Raw genomic sequence first — 27,438 nt, 5'->3', positions numbered from 1 at the left:
GAAATAATCACACTGTTAGAGCTCTTATCTTGGTATTATTCAGAGAGTTTAAATTGGTATAGTCAGTACAGAAGTTTAGAGAAATTGGTTTTTTTAATGGTCAACCAAGATGGATTTTTAAATTTTGATTTCAGGAGAATTCAATGAGTTGCTATGATAGAAAAAGTATTAATGAAAATAAGCACATATATCACTAATATAAAAAGAATATAATCATTACCTGGGAATCCTTTCAATTCTGAGCTCATTTTTATTTTTTTCAAACTCATTCTGACATTACCTCCTGCCAATCCTTTTACTACAAAAAATAAAACATCAGCAAACCCAAAATGTTTTCTCTTCTTCTTTGAATTTTCAAAAAACATTATGTTTCTACTTGGTGGTTTTGAACTATGCAAAGCAAGAGCTTAGAAAACAGGATCAATGTAAACAGTGTTCCATGGATATTGGTAGCAGTCGGTCTGTGAGAGCCTGTGCTCTAGAAGAGGATTTGGGGCAAGATGGCCGCCCTGATGTTGCCCAGGCTGCTCAGGTAGAGTTGACCTAATTCCTCAGCCATCCACTATTTGAGAATTTGCTTGGTTTCAAACTAGGTGATGACTTTGAGAACGTTCATGGTTCTCTTGAGCCATAATCCTCCTTTCCCCCCAAATCAGTGCTAGGACTACCAATTGGTTATTTAATTTGGTATTAACAAAATTAAATATTTAAACTGGCTCAAGTATACTGAGTTTGAGAAATATAAAGTGTGGAAACAAGTCTTCCATCTTTACTATTTGTTAAGGTCTTGCAGTTAATGTAGCCAAAGCAAGTACTATTTCTGTTATTGAAAATAGTTCACCTTTTATTCTTGGGTGGTGACAAATATCCAAATGCTATGTGGACTCATGATGTGTAGTCTAGGATTCTGCTATTATGAAAGCATTTCACTCTCAAAGTACCTGCTTTACAATTTCCTCTCTAGCAAGTGCAGTGCTTGCTATTTTTTTTTTTTTTACAGAGCACTTTATTTTAGAGTTGAGTAAGTAGTTCTTTCTTCCGTTCTGCCCATTTCTTCTGTATTTACTCACAGTCCTTTTCAACTTGGCAACTAGAAGTATATATGCACCTTATGCACTTATGAATACTCACACACAGAGATGAAGCCATCCATAGTCATTCAGATTCAGTCATCCTTTCCCATGAATGTGGCCATTAGCCCTTGTCTATCGTTCAGTTATGCTCTCGTGATCTGTGTGATGGGAAAGATGGGTGTGGGAATGTTAGTGGTATCAGAGATTTACTTACCCTTTTGGGATGGGCGTAGGACTCCTGGCTTCTTTGTGCTTTGAATAAACTAACTGTGGCCTATGAGTAACACCTTACTGATTTTTTTTATATTGAGGTATAATTGATATATACCATTGTATTAGTTTCAGGTGTGTAGCATAATGATTTGATACATTTGTATATCATGCAATTGTCAGTATGATAGGTCTAGTTAACTTCATCACCACACATAGTTTCAAATTATCTTTTCTTGTCATGAGATAAAATCACTTTTCAAATAGAAAAGCAGCAAATGTGTTACTGTTCTCTTTCAAGAGTAGGACTTTAATTTTCCATATCCTCCAAATACTGATGTTAATGTTAGCTTGCTTTTATCTCATATATTCGTAAATTGTGTTATTTTTTCTCCTCCTATTTATTTAAAGCTTTAGCAAGTTTCCTAAAATGATATCATTTGATAGCATTCAGCCCTGAATGTCAAATACAGTTGTCTTTGGTTATAAATATCGTGTAATTGGTCAGCTTGTACTTATAATCATGGTGATATTGAAAGTTCATCTGCATCTATAAAAACATCAGAACTACTCAGTTTATGCTAATTGCAAGAAGGGTAGGCAGAAGGTCTTTGTTACAGAAAGTAGAAGGTGGTAGCAGGCTATTCACTGCGATTTCTGATTTTATGAAGTACTACAAAACAGGTAACCTCAGATGACATCTTTTAATTTAGTGTCTCTAAGAGCTCCCTAAATCCAAAGTTAACTTGTCCCCCCAACCCCCCCGCCTCCCCAGAGCATATTGCCTGTCTTTTACAGGCTCTTCTCTTCACAATACCTAGACAGGTGTTTCCTGCTGAGGTGTAGCTACATGATTTAGACAGACATTGGTCTGGAATTAAGGATCGGGTGTTTGATCCTATATTTGTCACTATCAGTGTGACTTGAGCAAGTTCTCCATTTTATGTTTATCAAGCTGTTTCAATTAGTAAAACTGATAGTGTTATTTTATTCCTAGATCTGTTTTAAATATTGTAAATATTTAAATATGTAAATACCAAAATGATTTGTATAAGTAAAATGTATAATGATTGAAATCATTTTATATTATTCAGATGAATCTAGAATAAATTAGTCTTTGTTAGAAAGATATTAGTACTTTCACAAGTGTCTAAATAATAATGCTTTATAATTTGCCACCAAAACTCTTATTGGCTTAGAATCCTTTAAGATGACCAATAAATTCCGTGATACCACTGTTACTGATGATGATGGATTCAGCACCAGAGGTAGAAATCGTAAAGAAAGTTTGGTGCAAATCTGTTGGATATCAAACAGTGAATTAATATTAACAAGGAAAAAAGAAATCACAGAACATTTGCTATAATACTATCAAAGATGCTAGAAGACAGAAGTCTTGAAGCCAGAGTAAGGCAAATTGTATCAATTGTGATCCAGTCTAGAAAATCGAGGCCATTACAGGTTACTCATCAGAAAAACTTAATACTAGGCACTATTTATAATGGTGTGAGAAGAGCTCAAAGACTAAACAGAGGATAGTAAAGTGATATAGGAATTAATAGCAGAAGGAAGCCACTGCTACAACTAGAGGTGGAAAAGTTGAGAAGGAGTTGGTGTTAGTAGAGCCCAAGAGCCAGAGGACCTACCTGGTTGCGTGAGATTCACAGAAGATACTGCCTGGCAGGATTTGGGACGTGGAGAAGATGCATCCTGAGCTAGAGACCTGAATCAGACAGGATGTATATAGAAAGTGGAGGTAGGGATACCCAGCCATTTTCTCTTTCTCCCATCCTCAGTCTTTGCCAGCATCTCCCATCATTTGATCTAAGCCATAAAACAATAAGCAAAGAAATCTAGGAAATGGTTTGCAAAGAAAGGGGAAGAAGAGATCAAACCAGCAAATGACCAAAGCGTAAGATGGAACGTATGTAGAAGCCTTTCATTGTCCCGTTTTAGGATTTGTTCATTTTTTAGATCTAAGAAGTGCTTAGTGGCTCCGGTTTCTTGCCATCTCAGGATGTTGTGGATGAGATCTTCACTTTCTTTGTTGAATAGTCCTGGCTCACACACTGCACTAGGGAGAGGAACTTACGGGGTTGGGAGGGCTTAGGAGAAAATATCGTGGAGCATGCACTCTAACCATCAGCCTCTAAGCTACTCAAAAAACATGGGCATTAAGTAGGTCTAGTATGGTTACAAGATTTCTCCCTTTACACACACTCCCAAAACACATTACACTTCTCCACCTGCTTGCTAATGGCTGAAAATATCAAGAGTAAAAGCCTTTCATTCCACAATTAGAGATAAGATGTTTAAATTAACAAGTGCCTAGCTGAAATGATTTTTTTCTATGGGGAAATTTCAGTCAAAGACCAATCAACCAATCAATCAGTCACTCTCTTCCTCAGTAACATGACTTATAGAGAACCAGTGTGCACACAGCTGGAAGACTGACCATGAAGATGGGAAGAGAACATGAGGGACCCAGAGGAAAAACTTGGAAGGTTTTGACAAGTTTTCCTAGAATAGCACTGTTTACCTACTATATGAGCAATGATAACAATGATTGCAGCACATGCGAGCACATAGGTGATATGCAGCTCTGCTTTAGGGGCTGAGTAACAATTCTTGATTTCATAAACACGCACTTGACATTGGTAAACATCTTCTTTCCTAGGAGTTTGCTAGTCAAAGTAATTGAGGTGATCTTCCCTGAAAGAATGCCTTTAGTTCTGCAGTTACAAATTTCCATTCACTCTATGGGGAAAAAATCCTATTCTCTCCTGAGTCTTTTAAAAGTGGGGCCACACTGGCAATAAGTGTTCTTGGTTATTTGTTTTGATTAAGAGAGAATATTTGGCTTGCTGGCATCTTTTTCTGAAAATGTCCTAAAGATTTATTAAACGGGATTAAAATGGCAGATCAGTCTTACTAAACTCAGATTTAATATTCTCTTGACATCAAGAGTTCCCTCCCACAATTGCGTATGTCACCAGTTAGTTGTTGGAGATGATCTACATGAATTTCTCACATGTGGCCCCAAAATTCTCATATGAGAAATGCTTCTAGATGGCTGCCCCTTAAGATAAATTAAACCAAGGTTCCTGTGTTTTGTTGGGTGAGAGGTTTTTAGTGCCCAAGAGGATTTTCATTTTTAACAGTTTCCCTGGAAAATTCAGAAGCAATTGAAGTTTGAGAACCACTGATAGGTACCTATCATATGAAATATGCCTTGAATAATTTTGAGTGGTGTTACCTATCGTGAGCCACCATAGAAAATCCTTTATGTTTGTTTCTGTGTTCATTTCAGATTGCTGTATAACAAATTATCACACACTTACCAGCTTAAAACAACAGCTATGTCTCACAGTTCAATAGGTCAGAAATCTAGGCAGCCTCGACTGGGTTCAATGCTCAGGGTATCACAAGGGCAGAATCAAGGTGTCAGCCCGCCTAGCCTTTAAAATAGGGACTCTGCCGTGAGTTCGAGCCCCGCGTCGGGCTCTGGGTTGATGGCTCGGAGCCTGGAGCCTGTTTCCGATTCTGTGTCTCCCTCTCTCTCTGCCCCTCCCCCGTTCATGCTCTGTCTCTCTCTGTCCCAAAAATAAATAAAAAACGTTGAAAAAAAAAAAAATTTTAAAATAGGGACTCTGGTAAAGAATCCACCTCTAAGCTTATTCAAGTTGTTGGCAGGGTGTAATTCCTTGTCGCTGTAGAACAGAGGTCCCTGTTTCCTTACTGGCTGTTGGCAGAAGTCTCTCCCAGCTCTCTACAGCTGCCTGCATTCTTTCTATGTGACCTCCTTCATCTCCGGGCCATCAGTGGCAAACCGGAACCCTTTATGCTTTGTGTCTCGGTGACTTCTGCTGCTCACCAGAGAAAGCCCTGTGCTATTAAATGCTCATGGGATTAGATCAGGCCCACCCAAAGAATCTCCCTCTTCAATATCCACTGTGCTGCATGACATTTGTATAATCACAGGAATGATATCTCACCATGCTTACAGGTTAGGGGAATTAGGGTATAGAATCTTGAGGGGGAAGGCACTATCTAGATTCTTCCTACCACAGTGTCCAGTGTACTAATGCTTTCAATGAGTAGCTCAGTAACATATATGAGGACGTAAAAAGATGTGATTCTTTTTAAAATTTTTAAAAAATCCTATGTTTTGAGCAACATTAAGCAGATATGTGATTATGGCCTCCTGTGGTTACCTAGTTCAACAAATAGTTATTGAATATTTACTATGTGGCAATCATAAATTCATAAAGGAATAAGAACTAGATCTTTCCCTTCAATACCTCACATTTCATAATTAAACATCTCTGGAGATAGAGGAACTTCTTTGATATTTTGATAATGTGTCAAAATGTTTTCCCATATACTGATTCTGTGTAACTTCTAATCTTTGATCTTCTGACAGGTAATAAAACACATTAATATTTTTCAATTTGATTCAACCATATTTCTCCTCATAATCTCTGACAGTGTTCTTTTCAGGTTTAGAATCCTCTTGTTCTTTGAGTATATTTTATTACATGATTTCAAGTCCCTTCCACATGTAAGTTATATTTTTAGTAAGACATAATCAAGTCACTTAGCATTTCTGTTCCTCAGTTTTTTCAGAAGTAAAACAAATATTATGCATTAGTTAACATTGTTTTTTCCACGTTAAAAAATTATCTCTGGCTAAACTAAGTGAAAACAATGCAAAGAATGGGAAGCTAATGGAGAGGTACTGGAATTTCTGACAGAATCACAGAAAAGAGGTAAAAATTAAAAACAGCCTCAACTTTAGAGAAATGGTGATAACTCCAGTGATAATAATTTTTGTATTTTCTTTCTAGAGGTTAAGATAAAAAGACCTAGTTCCAATGACACCCTTTTTCTGTCTCACAGCTCCAAATTGTTCTAAGGTAGGAAGGGATTATGGCTTCTAGAGCCTATATGCATATTAGCAAGGTATCATCTACCTAGGTTTCCATCCCAATGGGTGCTTGGTACATGCCATCATTTGGCTGCTAAAACACACACATACGTACCACACCAGTGCACATCACACATCACATTAACTTTTTCACATAGCCAAAGATAATCCTATTGAAAACTTACCACCTATTTCACATGAACCTCAACCAATCTCATTCTTCCCCAAATGGAATGAAATCTAAGCCCAGCTATTGCACTCAGAGATGGTGTTGGGGAGCCCCAGTTTCTCAGGCCAGATTACCCATGGATGTTCGTTTCTTCTTTCGTTCTGTAACCATTGAAATTATGTAATTAATGGACTAATTAGCATATTTATCTACCATCACCACACCATATATACACAATGGAAATAAAACTTCCGGATGCCTGGGTGGCTCAGTCAGTTAAGCGTCCGACTTCACCTCAGGTCATGATCTTGCAGTTGGTCCCTGTGTTCGAGAGCCCTGCATCGGGCTCTCTGCTATCTCCCTCACTCTCTGCCTCTCCACCCTCCCTCTCCCCGCCCCTCTCAAAAATACATTTGAGAAAAAAAAATTAAAGAGACAAGAAACATGTTTTAATCTTCAGACACTTGACAGCAAAGAAATCCAGATAAATACTGCACTCCTAGTTTCTGCATCTGATTCCAAAGCCAAAGGTAGTATCACTAGCCCGCTCCACTACTCATTCCACGTTTTCCTTTCTTTAGCTGGCAGTTGGATTACTTGGAGTATTTTCCAGGTCAGATATCGGAGGGGAGGCGGGGGAGATGAGATTTTATCTCTACCTATAAGGATTACCTTGACAGTATTTTCCTTTTGGCAAAGTAAAATGAAAAATGCTTCAGGTACTCGTTTGGGCCTATCTCCCAACCCATTTTCTTTTTTCGATACCTTTCATTCCCTTGGTATTCAAGATGAGTGACCACGGCCCATACATAGCTCTTCTTTTGCCTGTTCCCTTAGTGGCCCACGTGGTGTGAAATGGTCACTTGTCTGCTGTTTTTCTGGAAGCATCCTTCTTACAGGCCAACAGAACGTAGAGCTGTAGAGAAGAGTTGTGAGAAGTGTCACTAACATCTCAGAAAAGCCTTTTCAGACTGATGTTGTGGCTAAGAGAGAGGCAGCCCCAAGAGTCAGTAGCTGGTTTAGAGCATATATCACATCCTGAAAGGCAGCACCTCAGGCTCAGATTGTATCTTTCAGTGGCATCACGGCTGAGTTTTTTATTTTTATGTTTGTAAACATTTTTTGATGTTTATTTGAGAGAGAGAGAGAAAGAGCAACAGAGCATGAGCAGGGGAGGGGCAGAGAGAGAGAGGGAGACACAGAATCCGAAGCAGGCTCCAGGCTCTAGGCTGTCAGCACAGAGCCCAACATGGGGCTTGAACTCACAAGCTGTGAGATCATGACCTGAGGTGAAGTTGGATGCATAACCGACTGAGACACCCAGGCACCCTGGCATCATAGCTGAGTTTTTTAAATAATAGTTTATTCCATTATTTTATAAGGTACATAGTTTGTCAATAATGGAGTAGAGAATAAGAATAATAGCTCCATGGCAAATCTTCCACCTGTTTCATTTATTTTAGTATGATGTGATTTCCTTAATTAAAATTAATGTTGTGTGGGCAAAAAGAGTGGTATATACAACATTATGAAGTTCATATGTGGTGGTGTTGAAGGAAGAATGAGTAAAATGCAGGGCCAAGTCAAAAATAAGTGTCCATTCTGTTGAGGACAACTAACTACCCCCTCTAATTAGAGGCGTCTAATACAATTGCTCTGCCCTGGACTATTATGAAAGGTCTATCAATATCATCCTTCCTTCACCTTCTATTCAGAAGTCCTTCAGACATTCCTTTTCCAAGTATCTATACCATTTGGCTGCAGCCAAAGACATACTAAAAACAACCTCTGAATATCTTTGTTTAAAGAGAATATATAACCAGACTTATTGCTAAAGGTCCTGTCCTTTTAGTGGATTTCATTCTTGTTTGGGCCTATCCATGAAAGCAACTGTACCATTGCAGAGTGTTACAGGAAACCAGGCTGACATTTTTCATTCCCGATTTTTCAAAAAGAATTTCATTTAAGACAGGAGACAGAGATTTACAGAAGGAAATCTTGTATGGCAGATTGTGCTCATACGGCACTGGGGCATGAACAGGCTTGTATATTGCTTTCACTCAACAAAGGAGGGCTACTGAGAATGCACAGATTTAGCACCGAATGAACCAGGTGGTGCTCAGTTGGTAATGGCCAGTTGGATAAAGAGTCAGAGGCTGTTATCAAAAAGTCAAGTTACCCAAGGAAGAATGCAGTGCCCTGCACTAAATCTTGTTCTTTACTGACAGAATTTCTCTGGTTGGAGATGACCCCAAGCTCCATGCCCAATCCCGAATGGCTACAGATCTAGAGTACCATTTCATCTACTTTGTCTTCATGAAGGCCAAGTGGAAAAGCCACTCTCATTACAGTCTAAACCAGATGAAACCTACTTGGTGATGTGCCTTCTTCTTAGTGATAAACAGGTCAAGTTTTAAGAACTTCTCCTTCACTGGGGAGGGGGAAAACTGAATCTCTCTGTTACTTTCTTACCCTCAGTATTGGTTCTATCATTTTAAAATCAATGCTGTTTAATATTTTAGTAAGAGTCATACCTATATATACACACACGTATATTTATTTACATTAGTAAACTCCTTACTGTGAATGTTTGACTTCAAAATGTAGCATCATTTTTTGTACATGTTTAAGATAGCAATGGGGCGCCTGGGTGGCTCAGTCGGTTAAGCCTCCAACTTCAGCTCAGGTCACGATCTCACGGTCCATGAGTTCGAGCCCCGCGTCGGGCTCTGGGCTGATGGCTCAGAGCCTGGAGCCTGCTTCCGATTCTGTGTCTCCCTCTCTCTCTCCCCTCCCCCGTTCATGCTCTCTCTCTGTCTCAAAAATAAATAAACGTTAAAAAAAAAAAAAAAAAAAAAAGCATTACTAGGAATGCCTGAGTGGCTCAGTCGGTTAAGCACGTGACCTTGGCTCAGGTCATGATCTCATGGTTTGCAAGTTCAAGCCCCACATCAGGCTCTCTGCTGTCAGCACAGACCCTGCTTCAGATCCTGTCCTTCTGTCTCTCTCTGTCCCTCCCCCGCCCTCGCTGTCTCTCTCTCTCTCTCTCAAAAATAAATAAACATTAAAAAAATAGATAGCATTATTAAACAGTATATAATGTAGATTATAGTTTTCAAATGCAAATAAAAACAGACAACTGCTTTTGCTGATTATCTTTTCAAAGATGTTTGTGGTGTTGAGGACTTGGAAGTGCAGGACTATTGTAATGAACGATTACAATTTTTGCGTATAAGAAAACAAAAGATAGAACAGGGCTGTTTACTGAAATTAATAACAGTAATATAGAGGATGAGTAAAGTAGAAATAAAAGAATGGAAAAGTCATCAGAAGGATTTGAAGAAAGGAATTGAGAAAAATGAAGAAGGAATTTCTAGGTGACAACTGCAAATGGACAAAGGGTGATAAAGGCAGGAATGTGTCAGAGTCTTGGGCTGGGGGAGGGATGAGCTGCCCAGCAAAGGATCGATCAATCGATCGATCGATCACCTATGTATCTATTCATTTTTGTTTCAAGTTTTTATTTAAATTCTAATTAGTTAATATATAGTGTAATATTGGTTTCAAAAGTAGAATTTAGTGATCCATTATTTCAATATAACACCTAGTGCTCATCACAACAAGTACCCTCCTTAATACCCATCACCCACTTTAACCTGTCCCCACCCACTTCCCCTCCAGGAACCCTCAGTTTGTTCTCTATAGCTATTAGTTTCTTATGGTTTGCCTCCTTCTCTTTCTTTTTTTTCTTCTGTCCCCTATGTTTATCTGTTTTGTTTCTTAAATTCCACACCTGAGTGAAATCATATGGTATTTATCTTTGACTGACTTATTTCTCTTAGCATAATACACTCTAGCTCCATCCACATGATTGCAGATGGCAAGATTTTGGCTGAGTAATACTCCATTGTGTGTGTGTGTGTGTGTGTATGTATATGTATATACATATGTATATGTATATGTATATACATATGTATATGTATATGTATGCATATGTATATGTATACATATACATAAATATATACATATATATATATATACATATACATATACACACACACACATCTTCTTGATCCATTCATTAGTCAATAGACATTTGGGCTGTTTCCATATTTGGCTAATGTTGATAATCCTACTATAAACATCAGGGTACATATGCCCCTTTAAGTCAATATTTTTGTATCTTTTGGGTAAATACTTAGTATTGCAATTGCTGGATCATAAGCTAGTTCTATTTTAACATTTTCAGGAACCCCCATACTGTTCTCCAGAGTGACTGTACCAATTAGCATTCCCACCAACAGTGTAAGAGAGTTCCCTTTCTCTGCATCCTCAGCAACAACTGTTGTTTCCTGTGTTGTTAATTTTAGCCATTCTGACAGGTGTGAGATGGTATTAATTATAGTTTTGATTTGTATTTTCCTGATGATGAATGTTGTTGACCATTTTTTCATGTATCTGTTAGTCATTTGTATATCTTCTTTGGAAACTTGTCTATTCCTGCCTTCAGCCCATTGCTTAACTGGATTGTTTGTTTTTTGGGTGTTGAGTTTGGTAAGTTCCTTATAGATTTTGGATACTAACACTTTATCTGATATATCATTTATAAATATCTTCTCCCATTCTAAGGTTGCCTTTTAGTTTTGATGATTGTTTCCTTCACTTTGCAGACGCGTTTTATCTTGATGATGTCCCGATAGTGCATTTTTGCTTTTGTTTCCCTTGCCTCCAAAGACGTGTCTAGTAAGAAGTTGCTGCCACTTATGTCAAAGAGGTTGCTACCTGTGTTCTCGCAAAGGATCCATTTAGACTGTATTACTTGCTTCATGTTGTAGAGTAGCCCTAGGGTGCTGTGGTATAAGATGTAGGGTATAAATCTATGATTTCACTCATGTGGAATTTAAGGAACAAACAGATGGACGTGGCATGGGAGAGAGAGGCAAGCCATAGAACAGACTCTTAACTATAGGGAACAAACTGAGCATTGATGGAGGGGATTGGTTAAATGAATGATGGGTATTAAGGAGGGTTCTTGTTGTGATGATCACTGGGTGTTGTATGTAAGTGATGAATCACTAAATCCTATTCCTGGAACTAATATTACACTGTATATTAACTAACTGGTATTTAAATAAAAACTTGGAGGAAAATTAAAAAGATGTAGGGTATAGTCTAGCAATGGATGCACTTTCATTTTTTTATAGGGGACCCTAGGCTGGGAGAAGACTTAGAACAGAGGCCAGGAGTAACAAAGTGAGGAAGAAGGCTGGCACCTAAACTCCATTTTGCAAATAGATTTTGAAGGACTTAAAAAAAAATCTACTTTTTTTGGATATTAAGGTACCAATCTTTTGACGTAGGGTTATTTACAGCTGTATTTTGGATTTAAAAGTTAGCTTTATGGTGAGATATCAAAGGGCAGTTTTCTAAGGAGGAATCAAAAGGCTAGAGGTAGAAGATTGTGGTGCATTTGAGGAAAAATGGTAAAAAGCTTTTTAGACCCTGTAAGCATCTGACCTGGATTTTAGGACTAAATTTCCAAATACTAATCTTAAAATGATTATTATATAAATTTTTTTCCTATTCATTTTGCCCAAGGCACTTGGCCTAAAGGCCATAATGAAGAGCTACCAAAAGTAAATGAATAAGAATGTAGGTCAGGTGTTTTGGGAGATTCCAAATATATATACATCACATTATGTTTATATAGAGAGATATAGATATGCACACACATATATGGATATTTATATACTTAAATACACACACATCATACATACTGTTATAGGTTAATTCTCTTTAAAAAATATGTTTTAATCATTTATTTTTGAGAGAGAGAGAGAGAGAGAGAGAGAGAGTGAGAGAGAGAGAGAGAGGAAGGGAGGGAGGGCAGAGAGAGAATGGGAGACACAGAATCCGAAGCAGGCTCCAGGCTCTGCACTGCCAGCGCAAAGCTCAACGCAGGGCTCCAGCTCAGGAACCACAAGATCATGACCTAAGCTGAAGTCAGAGTCTTAACCAGCTGAGCCACCCAGGCGCCCCATTGGTTAATTCTCTTTATATGGGGAGAGCTAACCATTGAATCTGGTTCTGATGCAACTGCTTCACACAAAAGGCTTGTGACGACATTAGACATAATTGAAACAAATAGTATTTCTAGGGTCTGTACCAATTGGTGGAGGGAGTGGGAGTAGGGAAGGAGAAAGAAGAAAATGAACAGCTTGCCATTAGGGTTAGTGTCACTGCACCTTACAGGCAAGAGTCGCAGCTGAGCTAACTTGGATGGCCCTCTCCACAACACTAAATCCATCCCAGCAAAACTAACCTCAAAGCAATGGAACCCAAACATCCATCGGCCTTCCTGATGTCACTGGATTGCCACACTACCTGTCATCACATTCCACGTTCTCTTCTGTTGCTAGGTACCCTGGGCACTCTTAATTTTCAAAGCTCCAGGTGCCGTTTTTTCCCTTGGTACTCACACATAGAGTTTTGGTTCCAATGCTATGGTGCCCAGGCTGAAATTTGACAGAAGCACCATTGCTCTTGGCCTGTGAAGCTGAAGGCCATACCTACAGATCTCAGCACCGTACCCTCTGTGTAGCAGCTGTCGACCTGCATGCCAGCAGCCACTTAGGATGGAGCAAACTATGTTGGGTAAGGAAGCAGATTTCCCCTTGAGAGCAATAAACTGCTGTGAGTCGATTATGATAAATAGAGGAGTCTGAGATTTGTGGTTTCAAATTCTGGAAAAGTATCTTCAAGGAGGAGAAAACACAAATCGTTAATATGGTTATGAGAACCCAGACAATCAAAAATGCTTCATTTAGTTTCAGTTTAATGTCTGCTCCCTCTTTCTGTTGAATTTTTCTAATATAGACATCAAAACTTTGTTTCAAATTTTGATTGATAAAACAGTGGCATGTGACATTACTCGTTCTTTTACCATTTAAATGATAAAATGGTGTGAATATATATTATATACAAATAAGTAAATTATTCACTTGTTCTTTATGAAACATACCGATTTACTCAAGAATGAAATATGTAAAGCTGTGGAATTTAGTTACCTTGGTAACATCTGGAGTGAGGTACTCTGTCTAAAAATATTTTCTCCTTTATTGTTTATACTTTATACCAAAATTACAAATACATGACTTTTATTAAAAATTATCCTGAGGTAATAATGTTTATCTTATTTAAAATGCGAATAAATGGTACACTAGTTACTAAATATGCATGATGATTTTAGATTAAAGAAACAGTTGTAGCATGTTAATTTCTTAACTGTAATAGACGTTGGATTTGTTTTCTGCTAGTATCCATTTTGTGTATATAATATACTTTTAGGGTTATTCGTTCTTTTAACATATTGACAAAATTTTTATTACATAAAATGTTTAGTATTTTAAGGGATTCTAGTGCACAAATGTTACATCACATTTTTCTTCATGAATTTAAGAACTGGACTTGAATATGTACCTTCTGCTTTTCTTTGGACTTTCGTGGAAAGAAATAACTTAAATAAATCCGAAATGATTTCGCATACTTTAGCATAGGATTTGACTTCACATAAAGAGCATGTGCAATTTTATGGGTTGCTTATATAAATCACACCCCTAATTCTTTATTTCAAAAACCTTCTATATTTCATGGTTAAAACAAAAAGAAGAACGTTTTTGATTTTCTCAATAGCTGTGGAAAGTGATATGTCATGTTATTTATGACCAGTTTCTTAAATTCTCTTATGTATGTTTTCTCTCCCCATGAAGTCTTTTTTTGAATGGAAATGTACAAAGAGGAATTTATGAGTAGAATCTTGCCATTTGAATGTATTTTAACTTCACAAAGCGGTTTTAGAAAATTTTTAAAAATATCATTTTACTGAAAATTGAACTTAATACCCTTTGTTTTCATTTCACATTGGAGCTGGAGATCTGGGCTTCCTCCCAGACCCTTGTCTGCCCTACTCTCAGTCTTACTTGTTCTTTTCTTAGGATTTTTTGAGTCTCCTCTTGTTCTGCACTGTTGCTGCTTTGGTTTGGGCTTTCAGCAATGCTGAGCCAGTGGCTTATAGAGCTCTTAACGGTCCCACTTTTGTTGCCTTCATCCCATTCTCCTCATCAGTCAGAGTAATCTCTTTAAAACACAGTCCTGTTCATATCACTTCTGCATAAAATTGCTCCTATTCACTCCCAAGGTACGATCCACGCTCTTAGTTCAACAAAACACATTCTCTGCCTCCCTTTCTTATTCTCTTGTTTGCACTCAGCACCCCAACCTTACTTCCCATCTGCCCTGCACTTTCCTTCCTCTGAGGTGTTGCCCCTGCTGATCTCTAATTGGGAAACTCTCTCCCCCACCTTCATCACTGGGTTAAGGCTTACTCGTCTTTTGGAATTTAGCTCATATGCCACCTTCTTTAGGAAAACTTCTGTGATGTGTTTACCCCTTGTTTTGGATCAAAGCCTTTTTCCTCTGCATTTTAGTTGTATGTTTGTTTGTTTTTTCTGTCTCTTTTAATTATTTATGAAATTATTGAAGACACAGTCTCTATTGGCCAAATATTTAACCCCCTTTAAAGGCCAAGCTTAGGCATTCAATAAATGTTGAATGAATGAATGAACAGGTGAGTTATACCACTTCTTCAAATTTGTATATTCGTTTCATGAATTTAATTGATTAGAAGGCATAAATTTTTCATTGCATCCTACAAAAATAAAGCACACTGGGGAATATTCAGAAATCAAAATATTACAAATATGAATATTGTTACTCTTGTGTGTTCATATTTTTATGGCTTCATCAATAGACTTTAACTACAGGAAATAATCTAACACCTTTGCATTTCATAGTCCTTTAACATTAATAGAAAATTCTTACCATAAATGCAAAGATGAAATTAAGAGAAATAGAATTTTCCTGTTTCATCTAAATTTTGTTTTTTACTCTAAGTAAATTGTTATTGATATGTTTTACTAAACAAGTTTATCATTTATTTTAAAGCCAGAAAATTTTGGTTAATTCTACTTCTTCCCCTTCCTCTCTGTTTTGTTTTTTTTCTACAGTTATTTTATTTATTTTTAAATTTCTTTATTTAAATTCAAGTTAGTTAATATACAGTGTAGTATTGGTTTCAGGAGAAGAACCCAGTGATTCATCACTTATATATAACACCTAGTGCTGATCCCAACAAGTGCCCATCTTAATGCCCATCACCCATAAGCCTGTCCCCCGACATCCCTTCCAGCAACCCTCGGTTTGTTCTCTGTATTTAAAAATCTCTTGTGGTTTGCCTCCCTCTCTGTTTTTATCTTATTTTATTTTTTCTTCTCTTCCCCTGTGTTTATGAGTTTTGTTTCTTACATTACATCTGTAAGTGAATATCATGATATTTGTCTTTCTCTGACTGACTTTTTTCACTTAACATAATACATTCTATCTGGTTCCATCCATGTTGTTGCAAATGGCAAGATTTCATTATTTTTTATTACCAGGTAATATTCCATTGTATATGTAGGCCACTTTTTTTTTTTTTATCCATTCATCAGTCAACGGACACTTGGGCTCTTTCCACAATTTGGCTCTTGTTGATAGTGCTGCTATAAACATTGGGGTACATGTGTCCCTTCAAATCAGCATTTTTGTATCCTTTGGATAAATATCTAGTAGTGCAATTGTCAGGTCATAGGATAGATTTGTTTTTAATTTTTTGAGGAACTTCCATAGTGTTTTCCAGAGTGGCTGCGCCACTTTGCATTCTCACCAATAGTGCAAAAGTGTGTTCCCCTTTCTCTGCATCCTCACCAACATCTGTTGTTTCTTGAGTTGTTAATTTTAGCCCTTCTGACAGGTGTGAGTTGGCATCTCATTGTGGTTTTGATTTGTATTTCCCTGATGATGAGTGATGTTGAGCATCTTTTCATGTATCTGTTAGCCATCTGGATGTCGTCTTTGGAAAGTGTCTATTTATGTCTTCTGTCCGCTTCTTCACTGGATTATTTGTTTTTGGGTGTTGATGTTGATAAGTTCTTTATAGATTTTGGATACTAAGCCTTATCAGATATGTCATTTACAAATATTTCTCCCATTAGGAAGGTTGCCTCTTAGTTTTGGTGATTGCTTTCTTCGCTGTGCAGAAGCTTTTTATCTTGATGAAGTCCCAGTAGTTCATTTTTTGCGTTTGTTTCCCTTGCCTCCAGAGACATGTCTAGTAAGAAGTTGCTGTGGCCAAGGTCAAAGAGGTTGCTTCCTGTTTTCTCCTCTAGGATTTTGATGGTTTCCTATCTAAAATTTAAGTCTTTCATCCATTTTGAATTTATTTTTGTGTATCGTATAAGAAAGTAGTCCAGGTTCATTCTTCTGCACGTCGCTGTCCAGTTTCCCCAGCACCATTTGCTGAAGAGACTGTCTTTTTTCCATTGGATATTCTTTTCCACTTTATTGAAGATGAGTTGGCCATACATTTGTGGGTCCATTTCTGGGTTCTCTATTCTGTTCCATTGATGTCTGTGTCTATTTTTGTGTCAATACCATACTTTCCTGATGATTACAGGTTTGTAATACAGTTGGAGCCCGGATTTGTGATGCCTCCAGCTTTGTTTTTCAACATTACTTTAGCTGTTCGGGGTCTTTTCTGATCCCATACAAATTTTAGAATTGTTCGTTCTAGCTTTGTGAAGAGTGCTGGTGTTATTTTGATAGGGATTGCATTGAGTGTGTAGATTGCTTTGGGTAGTATAGATATTTTAACAATATTTGTTCTTCTAATCCACGAACATAGAATGTTTTCCATTTCTTTGTGTTTTCTTCAGTTTCTTTCATAAGCTTTAAATCATATATATGTTGTAAATATTAGAGAGTATTAAAATATCCAGTGCCATACAGTTAAGAAGAAATTAATATTAACATTTGAGACTATATTTTTCACTATTCTCCCTCCCATATTCCACATTTCCCATATTCTAATCATTTCAACATATATTAAGCCAATTTTTTATTTTTGGTAATTTCTGTCTCTTCTAAATGTTTGCTATCGTAAGAAACATTTTTGTAAAGACCTTTTTACCTGCACAGCAATGCACACAATGATTGCTCTCTTTAGGTTTAAAAGTCCCAGAAGTGTAATGACTGGAGCAAAGGTGACGAGCTCTTTTAATGTGTTTGATGTGTATTAAACACTCATAAAGCTTGAACCAACATATGCCCTGCTAGCATATAGACAATGCTTTTATCAGAGAATTTTCCCCAAATCTTGACATTGTCGCTTGAAAAACAAAAAAGTTTCTGCAAAACAATGAACAAGTTTTCTTTGTTTAAATTTACTTTTCTTTGAGATTGCATTTGAGATCAAACTGTTTTCCCTACTTTATCTTTTTCTTACTTCATTTCTTCTTGTGCCTAAATGTGCCTACTAGATTACAAATAACAATGGCTGCTTCACAAGTTATTGCTAAGGATGAAACTGCACAGGATGTGTAAAATTAGCACCATGGCAAGCACGTAATAGGAGTTCAGTAAATGTGAGTTGAAGTAGAAACCGAATGGCATGTTAATTAAAACCAAAATATTCTTTTCAACAGATGATTCTGCTGCAGAGAGCTTTAATGGCAATGAGACTCTGGGGCACAGTTCAATTGCTTCAGGGGGAACACACAGCAGGGATATGGGTGACTCCAATGGCGATGGCAAAACTGGGCTGGAGCAGGACGAGCAGCCACTGAACCTGAGTGACAGTCCCCTCTCCGCTCAGCTGACTTCGGAATACAGAATAGATGACCACAGCAGTAATGGAAAAAACAAATATAAGAATCTTCTAATTTCTGACCTCAAGATGGAACAAGAGACGAGAGAAAATGGAAGCAAGGTAAGGTCATGTTACGATTTTCAGAGTTTTTGAGTTTGTCATGAAGGTCAGAAAGAAACACATATTTACACAAGAGATGAAGATTATTTTCGCTAAAAATATTTTAAACAAATCCTCATAATATGCTGCCAAGACATTTAGAAGCATAGATATCATGTGTCCACATGAGCAATAATTTTCCCGAATAACAGTGAGCAGAATGAATAGTGTTTCGAGCAAAGCTGTTGGTGTTTTCATACATGATGAAATCACTTGATTTAATGTTTCTCCTTCATATAATCTTCTTATGGATCGGTCTCTGGGAGTTTGTGGAGCTCATACCTGAAAATATAGCCCTGAGAACACGATTACAGACCTTAAAAAGATCACTATCTAGTTTCTACTAGAATGGATAGGTAGACACAGTAATAAAAGTTTCAATTAGACTCTCAAGTTTGCTTTAGAGACCCAGGGACTTCAGTCAGTAATTTACTCCCCATACCTGGGAGAAACGTAAGTGTCAGTGTTCTAGATGAAATATGCAGATTAAATAACTACTGCAACACATAATGTATCACACGCTGTATTATACAAAAGACACACACATGTTTCAGACATATCTAAATTTCTAGATGCTTTAGAGCAAAATAAATTATAATCCTCCCCATTCCCAATTGATTTATTATTTTATTTTTATTTCTTGGTCCTTCTGTTTTTATCTCTTTATCTTCACACCCGTTTTCAGAAATACTGCCCATTCTTTTTTTGTTTTTATTTAAATTCCAGTTAATATACAGTGTAATATTTCAAGAGTACAATATAGTCATTCAACACTTCCATACATCACCTGGTCCTCATCACAAGTGCCCTCCTTAATCCCCATCACCTCTTTCACCCATCTTCCCCCCCCCCCCCCATCACCGTCAGTTTGTCCTGATTGATTTAGTAAAAAAAATATAGTTTAAATTTCCACCGGTTTGAAATAATGCATGCTGGTGACTTTCGCTCTATAATTTTTCAAGGTATACTTTTGACCACATGAGGATTTTTATGGAATGTACATTTTGACTCCTTCCCCCCCTACCCTCTTATAAATTTGAGTTGAAGAACTGATCTTTTGACATAGCAAAATGTCTTAATTTGGATTAATTTGTGAATGTGCTGAGGCACTGTACTTCCTAAATTGGCTCCATTCAGATCCTCTTGCTTGCCTGAGGGTATGTTGTTTCATCCTCTTTTAAGCAAGTCACTATACATCATCAGACACTTAAACACTTCTGCCTGAGGGAGGCTGCTGCAACTTTTGCTGGGGTAAATGTGCAAATATTCTCCCCTATGGTTTAAAGCATAATCACTCAAACACAAATGATTTTATATTCACTAGCATGATCTGAATCAAAGTTACATTTTACAGAACAAAATAGCCTTTAAATTCTCAGGCCATCTGCAACATCAGTCCAGTCTTCATAAAACTTATATGATTATGAATGTCCTTTTTATGCTATGTATCTGTTGAATATTTTTCTAAAATTACTCAGTGGTTTGCTCTTCTGTTCCTTAACCCCTTATCCATTATAATGATAGGAACTATGCTCATTGGAAACACATTGTTGCACATTTTAAACAGTGAAGTTACTTTTCTACTCTATTAAAATGAAGTTGCGAAAAGCACAGATTGTTTGGGTTGTATGTGAGGAGTAAGATGAGAAGTGGGCCTGGGGAGGAGACCTCCCTAAGGAACCTAAAGTTTAATGGTTTGGTAAAGGAATAACAGTTCCAAGGGCCGACTGAGGAGTAGCCAGAGAGGCAGAAAAACAATCAGAGGGGTATAGTGAATGGAAGCTAAGGGTAGTATACCTTTCAAGAAAGAGTTGTCAGCTCTGATGGGCAATGCTGATATATCAAATAAGATAAATACAGAAAATAATTGGATTTATGTGAACAGTTTTGGAGCACTTTGAGAGCAGAATCCAGAGGGACTCTTTATTCGCTTCTTCAAAGATTGAAGGATATATTAGATACCTGTCATACTTGCATTAATGGAGTAGGTAGCAGAGACAACTCAAAGAGAGGACTCTATTCATAAAACCTTTGATAAATAGTTTTGGTACAAAAGGGTACATATACAGAGAAAGGTTTCTTAGTAAAACTATAGGCAAGTATCTATTTCTGTGTTAGAACATTGGGAATTCAAAGTAAGAAAATACTGTTTCTATTGAAGTAATAAAGAGGGCTTCGTAGAGAAAGTAAATCTTGAACTTTGAAGGAAATGTAAGATTACCATTTTTTCAGAAGGGATCTCCTTTTGGACATTGTGAAGGCCCTGGAATGCACAGGAAAGATGAGTTGGTCTCACAGGTTAGGGAACCATTGCCTATTTGGAGCTAGGTAGGACTTAATAACATCGTACTTGAAGAAGAACACAGTATCATTATTCAAGATAGACTATTTGCCACCAATAAATTTATTCACTGAATATTTACTGAGGGACTCCTACATGCAAGGCACTGTTGTAGGAAGCAAAAACATGGAAGTGAGCGAACTAGGGTCCTAGCCCCTCAAAAGCTTAAAGTCTATCAGGAAAGAGAGGCAAACCTCTGATTATAATCAGATTCCGTAAGTAATATTATGGGCATATGGCAGGGTGAAGTGAGAGATGAAAAGTAGTGCACCCACGGGACTATAATGTTCTTAAGGAAGACTTTGGAGAGAGGTTGATGCTAGGGATGAATGCAAAGTGTAAGTAGAAGCTATTTAGACGGGGAGGATTATTTATGGTAGAACATGTTTGGAGGCATAGAACCGCAGGAGAGTACACTTGTCATGGAGATTTGCAAGGAGCTTAGCATGGCCACAGTAGAGAATATGTGTGGAGAAATGGAATATAGAGTGGCTCCATCAATAAGGGCTTTATAGGTTAGTTCAAGGACTTTGGACTGTATCCCATAGGTAAGCTTAGCATGATAAAGTTGTGGTCAGCTTGGAATTTTAGAAAGATTATCTTGTCTACATAAACAGGGTAAACAGGGTAAAAGACAGAAAACTGGTTATAAGCTATTGTGGCATTCCAGGAAGAAAGTGATGTAGGAATATATATATATATATATATATATATATATATATATGAATATAGGAATATATATATAGGAATATAGGAATATATATATAGATAGATATAGATATAGATACAGATATAGATATAGATGTAGATATAATAGGGCTCCATAGGTTGTATATTGCCAAACTCCTGGGAATGTCTTTCACATAGACTACAGTATGAATAGCCTCTTTATACATCCCAGTAGGATATAAATTCTATGACTATAAGAATGATACCTACCATGGGTGCCTGAGTGGCTCAGTCGGTTAACCAGCTGACTTCAGCTCGGGTCATGATCTCACGGTCAGTGGGTTTGAGCCCCATGTTGGGCTCTGTGCTGACAGCTCAGAGCCCGGAGCCTGCTTCGGATTCTGTCTCTCCCTCTCGCTTTCTTTGCCCCTCCCCCCACTCACACTCTGTCACTCTTTCTCTCTCTCTCTCTCTCTCTCAAAAATGAATAAATGTTAAAAAGAAATTGAAGAAAAAGAATGATATCTACATTATTTACTGAGATGTGTCCAGCACCTGGCTTAATATCTGGTACATAGTAGCCTCTCAAATATTTTGAAGAAAAGAAGTTTGATCGAATGTGGGAAGTGGAGCAGAGAGCATTCTAGAATGACTCCAGGCTTATTGGCTTGGTTGCCTAGGTAGATGGTGATTCCATTTACCAAGATGCAGAAAGAGAAACACTTGAAGAAGTAGTTTTTTGATAAATAAGGTTTACCATGCCTATGCAGTATCCACTGGATATATTTAATAGGCATCAGGGATATATGTGTCAGCTCAGAAGAAATATCCAGGTTGGAGAAAGAAACACATGAAAGGTTTTAGAGCAGAAGTGCAGCTTAAAGCTGTTGTGGTTGACCGGATCACCTCAGAAGAGCATAGAGCGAGGGGAGGAGAGGATCAAAACATATCAACCTGGAGAATAGCACATCAAAAACAAGTGGCATAAAACGAGCTTGTGGATGAACATAAAACCAAAGGACAAAATGAAGGCAACCAGTAAGGAGATGTTTTAGAAGCCAACGTGTGGGGCAATTTCAAAATTTATATGTAGCTAAAATGGAGTAACGGTTAGGTGAAGTGATATAGGTCTAAACCCAGATGATACTCGGAAAGTTAATGCTAAGAGTTGAAGTCAGAACACATGGCACAAGAAGAAGCCAAATTAGTAGGGAAGTGGATTGGAGACATTTTTAGAGGCTGGATAGGAAAACTAAATCATTTTAATTGTAAAGGAGACTGTGCCTGGAATTTTGTTTTAGGAATTCTTCTTGCAATGCAAATTCGCATGCAGAGTGCCCTGGGTTCCTGGCTTTGGATCACTACTTGCTCTGCCTGAGGCTATCTGGTGAACTTCATCCTCAAGGTTTATCATTCATATGTTCAGTTAGTACTACTATTTGTAGTCCTTAGAAATGTTCCAGTACTTTTGTACAAATTTATAAAGTGACAGTACCAATTTTTTCTTCCAGTATTTTTCAGTCTAGCCTCTGTTCTGCCTTGAAGGAATATTAAAGTTTAATTATACAGCATCTTTGAGAAGCGTAGATTGCTGTGAGTTTGATATTGACCTATTTCACAATTTTATTGTGAATAATACCAAACAAAAATAATTACAAAGCATTTAAAAACCTGAACACTGAATAGAAATGCTTAAAAAGAATAGCCGAGCTGGACTATGCCATTTACTGATTGCTTATTATTATGCAAATTCAGACACTAGACTAACAAATCTTATTAACCAACCTAAAGAATAAATACATTGCATTGAAAACTTTTAGGTGATATATATTTTCTGCTTGCAGATGTCCATATTTTTAGAGGACAACAAGTAACATTAGAACTCAGAAGGAAGTAGAAATGTTGATTAAAGCCTTGGAAAATGAGATTCATGAGGAAGTGTCAAGGAACAATTTAGATAGGGAAAGACAGGCTAAGAAGACACAAATTTGGATATAAATATGTTTAAAATTATTAAGTGAGAATAAAAACAAAACTTGAACTCTAATGGAGAGAAATATGTAACTTAAAAACACTATCATTGACTTTTGTTTTGTTTTTTTTCTCTTTTTTTCTTTTAGTATTTGTGACCTAGCTGAATTATACTTAATATGGTAAAATATTCTGAATCAACATCCCCAAAGAATAATATTTCAAGTAGTAACTGTGGTAGGAGGGTGATTATTATTTGAAGGTTAATGTGTCACTGTGGTTACTGCATATTAGGTTTGGTTTTGGGCTCAGTTCCCAAGACCCTTCAATCTTCATTTTATTAATCTTTTTTCCCCAAAAGGGTCCATGTGGCATTTTTTCAATGAATCTTTAAGTTCTAACCAAAATGGATATTACCATTCAAATTAAAGCTTATAAAATATTTATCATAATTACCATTAATAATTGCTATGCAGTTTTATTTAGGCATGATGAATGGAAGTAGCACATTTTTTGAAATATCTCTTTGTAATATTTAGGTGTAATGAGATTGTCTTTTAAAGCATAAGAGCCATGGATTTACTTTTGGAACAGTATTATCTTGGTCTTTGTTGTGTAGGTATTCCAGCTCGTTGTTGCTTTAATTTGATGATTTTCAATATCTAGCTTCTTGGTTGTTGTATAAAGATTTCGGCACAGACCTTCCTCAGAGTAGAAACAGCAGTATGTATTCAACAAATGTTCCTCATATATGCTAGGAACTGTCCTGGGTGCTAAAAAAAACCACAAAAAAACACAAAAGGTCTCTGTCATTAAGAACTCACCAGAAAGGTAGACACAGAAGTAAATAAGTGTGTTATAATATGGAAATTAATTGATATGTAGATGTGCCTTCTAGGCTTACTAACTATGTCTTGGAAAGTTTCCCCAGTTAATTTTTAATGGTTATGTAGGAGATAGCTACTTGTTGAAAAGGGAGTAGGAAATTCTCAAAGAACACACCATTAAATTAAGACCTAGAAATGCTGAGGACTGAAGTGGTGAGAGAGAAGTCCGGAGAGGTAGTTCAGGGCATCAGATGAGAGTAGGCTATAGATACACTGTTAAAGTTTGAACTTCACTCTATAGTTGACAGGGAACTTCCTAGGATGTAGGCTAGGAAAATATCATGGTCAGATTGTGTTTTGGGGTAGATCATTGTGGCATCTTTGTTACAAGATGACTTGAAGTGGCATGGAAAGGGAAGAAGCTGCTAACAGGATGAGGTACTGCCATGGTGAGGTGATGGTAGGGATGGGAAAGAGAGCAAAGACTTAAGAGATATTTAGAACGTTAAATGGGTGGAATTGGGAGTTTGATTCGGCAAGTGATGGAGGGCATGAAAGAAACTAAGAGCCAGAAAATAACCGATATATCAGTTCTGATATTTGGATGTCACGTCAACTCTAACAATGATGAACACTTGTGTAATGTTTCATATTCATAACTCAGACCAACTGTGTGTGGTAAGGAGAGAAAGTATAATTATCAGCCTTACTTAAACATAAGGGCATAAAATCCAATGGATGCTAAGCTATTTAATATTAATTATGCAGTTAGTTAAGTGATAGAGCCTGCTATTGAACCCAGGTCTTCTGACTTTGCAGCCTTGTGCTTTTCACTATATTCACACCCACACACTGGTTGATGTTTGTAGGACTAGTTACTCTATGGACCATATAGTGACTATGTTAAGCAAGCTATCCAGAAAGGCAGATATTTAAAACAATCAGTGGATAATTCCTTGGTAAGTGGCACATATTTACAGTGGCATTTATTATACAGATATTTGTTTTGCTCTTCTATATGGATTATTTTACAAAATAAAAATAATATACTAGGTGCCTCTATTGGAAAACTAAGCATGTAGCCATTTGTTGCTTTCATGCACAAATGTAAATAAATGGATAGTAGTGGGTCCTTAAAAGCCCTAAGGTAAATTTTAGACTTACTTTTTTTACTGCCAATTTAAAATGACGTCTTCATGTATTTTACCTAGAGACATATATATTTTACCTAGAGAATAGGTAAAATAAATAAATAAATAAATATATATATATATATATGTATTAATGTATAGATATATAGAGAGAGTATGTATGTGTTTCATATTTTACATGAGTTACATGGGCTTCATTTCTTCTCATTATTGGACACATTTTTTCCTTCTGTCCTTAGTGGATCTTTTTTTAAATCAAAAGATATACAAGAAGAATATAATATCATATGATTTTTTGTAGTGTCTATCATATTTTCAACCTAAATTTAAATGTGTATAGTGCTTTTTCACTGTATAAAATATAGTATATTATGTATACCATGTAAAATATATGTAAAATATATACATATATTAAAAATATGTGCCTTATTCAGGAACTGTTAAATTAACTCTCTGTAGAATAATATAATTTTTAAAACTGCTTCATTTTATAGATGAAGCAATTGAAACTCATTCAAGTGACTCCTAACATGCAAATCAGTGTCCTTCTGAATCATTATGCTGTCATGGTTACCAGTGAATATGCTTATATTCTTGATATGTTATTAAGGAAGAGAAAGGGTAAAGTCAACATATGTGAATATCTATGCATGATCCAGTCTATGTTTGCTCATTTCACATTTGTTATGTTAACAGAATGAAGAAGACAAGGGGCTTCTAAAATTTATACCCTGAAATGTGCAAGGGGTGGTTGATTTTAATTCCCCATATGCAGCAAAATATACATTTTAGGTTCCTTTTTAAACGTATGAGTTCATTTGGTTCAATACTAAATTTCAACTGATCCTTCAGCCATCAATGCTATGTATTGATAAGTAATCTGGTTAGAGTAATATGCGACATTTTTGGCCAAAATACAAAACAATGAAAATTGACCAACTATTGTCTTTGTCTTTATTTAACGATTAATCTATAGCTCAAAAAGAAATAGGAATTGTATCTTGTATGCTTTTGTGTTCAATGTTTTTTTGGTTAGGGGGTGGGTTTTTTGTTTTGTTTTGTATGTGTGTTTGTTTTATATTTGTATTCTGTCATTTGGAATAAGATACAAGGGTTAAAAATATCATTAGGTCCATGGGTATTTTGAGAATGGTAGAGGAACTCTGAGAGAACTATAGTTAATATACCCATAAGTAATTCATACGTGTCTCAGAATAGTTGGTATTACCGAGACTCATTGAAACACTGATATTGACCCAAATTTGGTGAAAGAAGAAAAGAAGAAAATCAATACCAGAGACCAAGAGTAATACATTCTAATTTGCCTCAATATAATAAATTTACATTGTTTTTGTTAATATTAAATGTGTGATGAATATTAAAGTATATTCCTGAAAGCAGTTATCTGTTATCTTGTTATTAGTATGATTTTTAACAAAAAATATTGTGAAATGGAAATCTTGGGTTTATTTGGAGTCAAAAGGATAAGATGGAGGAGAGTTTAAAGAAAATGATTAAGTAATAAAAAGTCATAAACTTTCGTCCCAAGGAATAATAATGAAAAGTAACCTTACTGAGTTCTTACCATGTATCAGGCACTATTCTAAAACTTACTCATGTAGCCCTCATATAACCCAATGGACTTAGCTCTGTTATTAGTCCCATTTTTACAGATGGGAGAACTAAGACCCAATGATATTATGATTATGATTACACTAAGAATTTCTAGAATTTGGACTTAAACCCCCCAAAGTTTGGCCCACATTTCAGCCATGCAATTTAAGTTGAGATCATGGGGAAAGGCCTGAAAATGAGAAACAGCAAATTTAACTTGATGCTGAGACCCTCAGCTGCTATTTTATGGCTCATAATTACTCCTTGATCAGAAGCCACTCTGATCAGCTCTGTGACTTGGAGCAAGTCTTTACCTTATAAGCCTGAATACTTCATTAGTTACAGTGGGATAATAATACTTAACCTATAGGCAATGGGGCAATCAAATAAGACTGTATGCATTTTTATATAAGTAGATAATAAATGGAATTGCTATAGTGTTGTTATTGCCTCGAGTTTGGGGCTTAGCTGAGTCTTGCAAAAATGTTTTCAACTCATAATATTTATTTGGGAAGTTGAATGTCCATTTTTAGTAGCCTACCAAGTACTTACTGAGACTGGCAATTTGGACAAGCATATTACTT

The 27,438-nt window shown here is 36.6% G+C and overlaps 1 protein-coding gene across 10 annotated transcripts in view; it reads left to right on the top strand.

Annotated features, from left to right (window-relative positions):
• The window catches only part of NOL4 (nucleolar protein 4), a 426,109-nt gene that overhangs the window by 190,021 nt on the left and 208,650 nt on the right, over nucleotides 1–27,438 (top strand). For 8 of the 10 annotated variants that reach the window (XR_002084657.2, XM_019465438.2, XM_019465437.2 and 5 more), the window contains one exon: nucleotides 17,959–18,242. Coding sequence is in view for 9 of the 10 variants with exons in the window: in XM_019465438.2 (XP_019320983.1) it covers nucleotides 17,959–18,242 (284 nt within the window). In the remaining variant the exon portion in view is untranslated. Of the gene's footprint in view, nucleotides 1–12,901; nucleotides 13,034–17,958; nucleotides 18,243–27,438 lie in introns of those variants that run through there. The other 2 variants (XM_053902547.1, XM_019465442.2) reach the window with 1 other exon arrangement.

This window comes from Panthera pardus, unplaced genomic scaffold (assembly GCF_024362965.1).
Source record: "Panthera pardus isolate Hobbes unplaced genomic scaffold, ASM2436296v1 HiC_scaffold_15, whole genome shotgun sequence".
Taxonomy (NCBI): Eukaryota; Metazoa; Chordata; class Mammalia; order Carnivora; family Felidae; genus Panthera; species Panthera pardus.
Note: the sequence above shows the minus strand (reverse complement) of the source record. Positions and strands in the feature narration are given on the sequence as shown.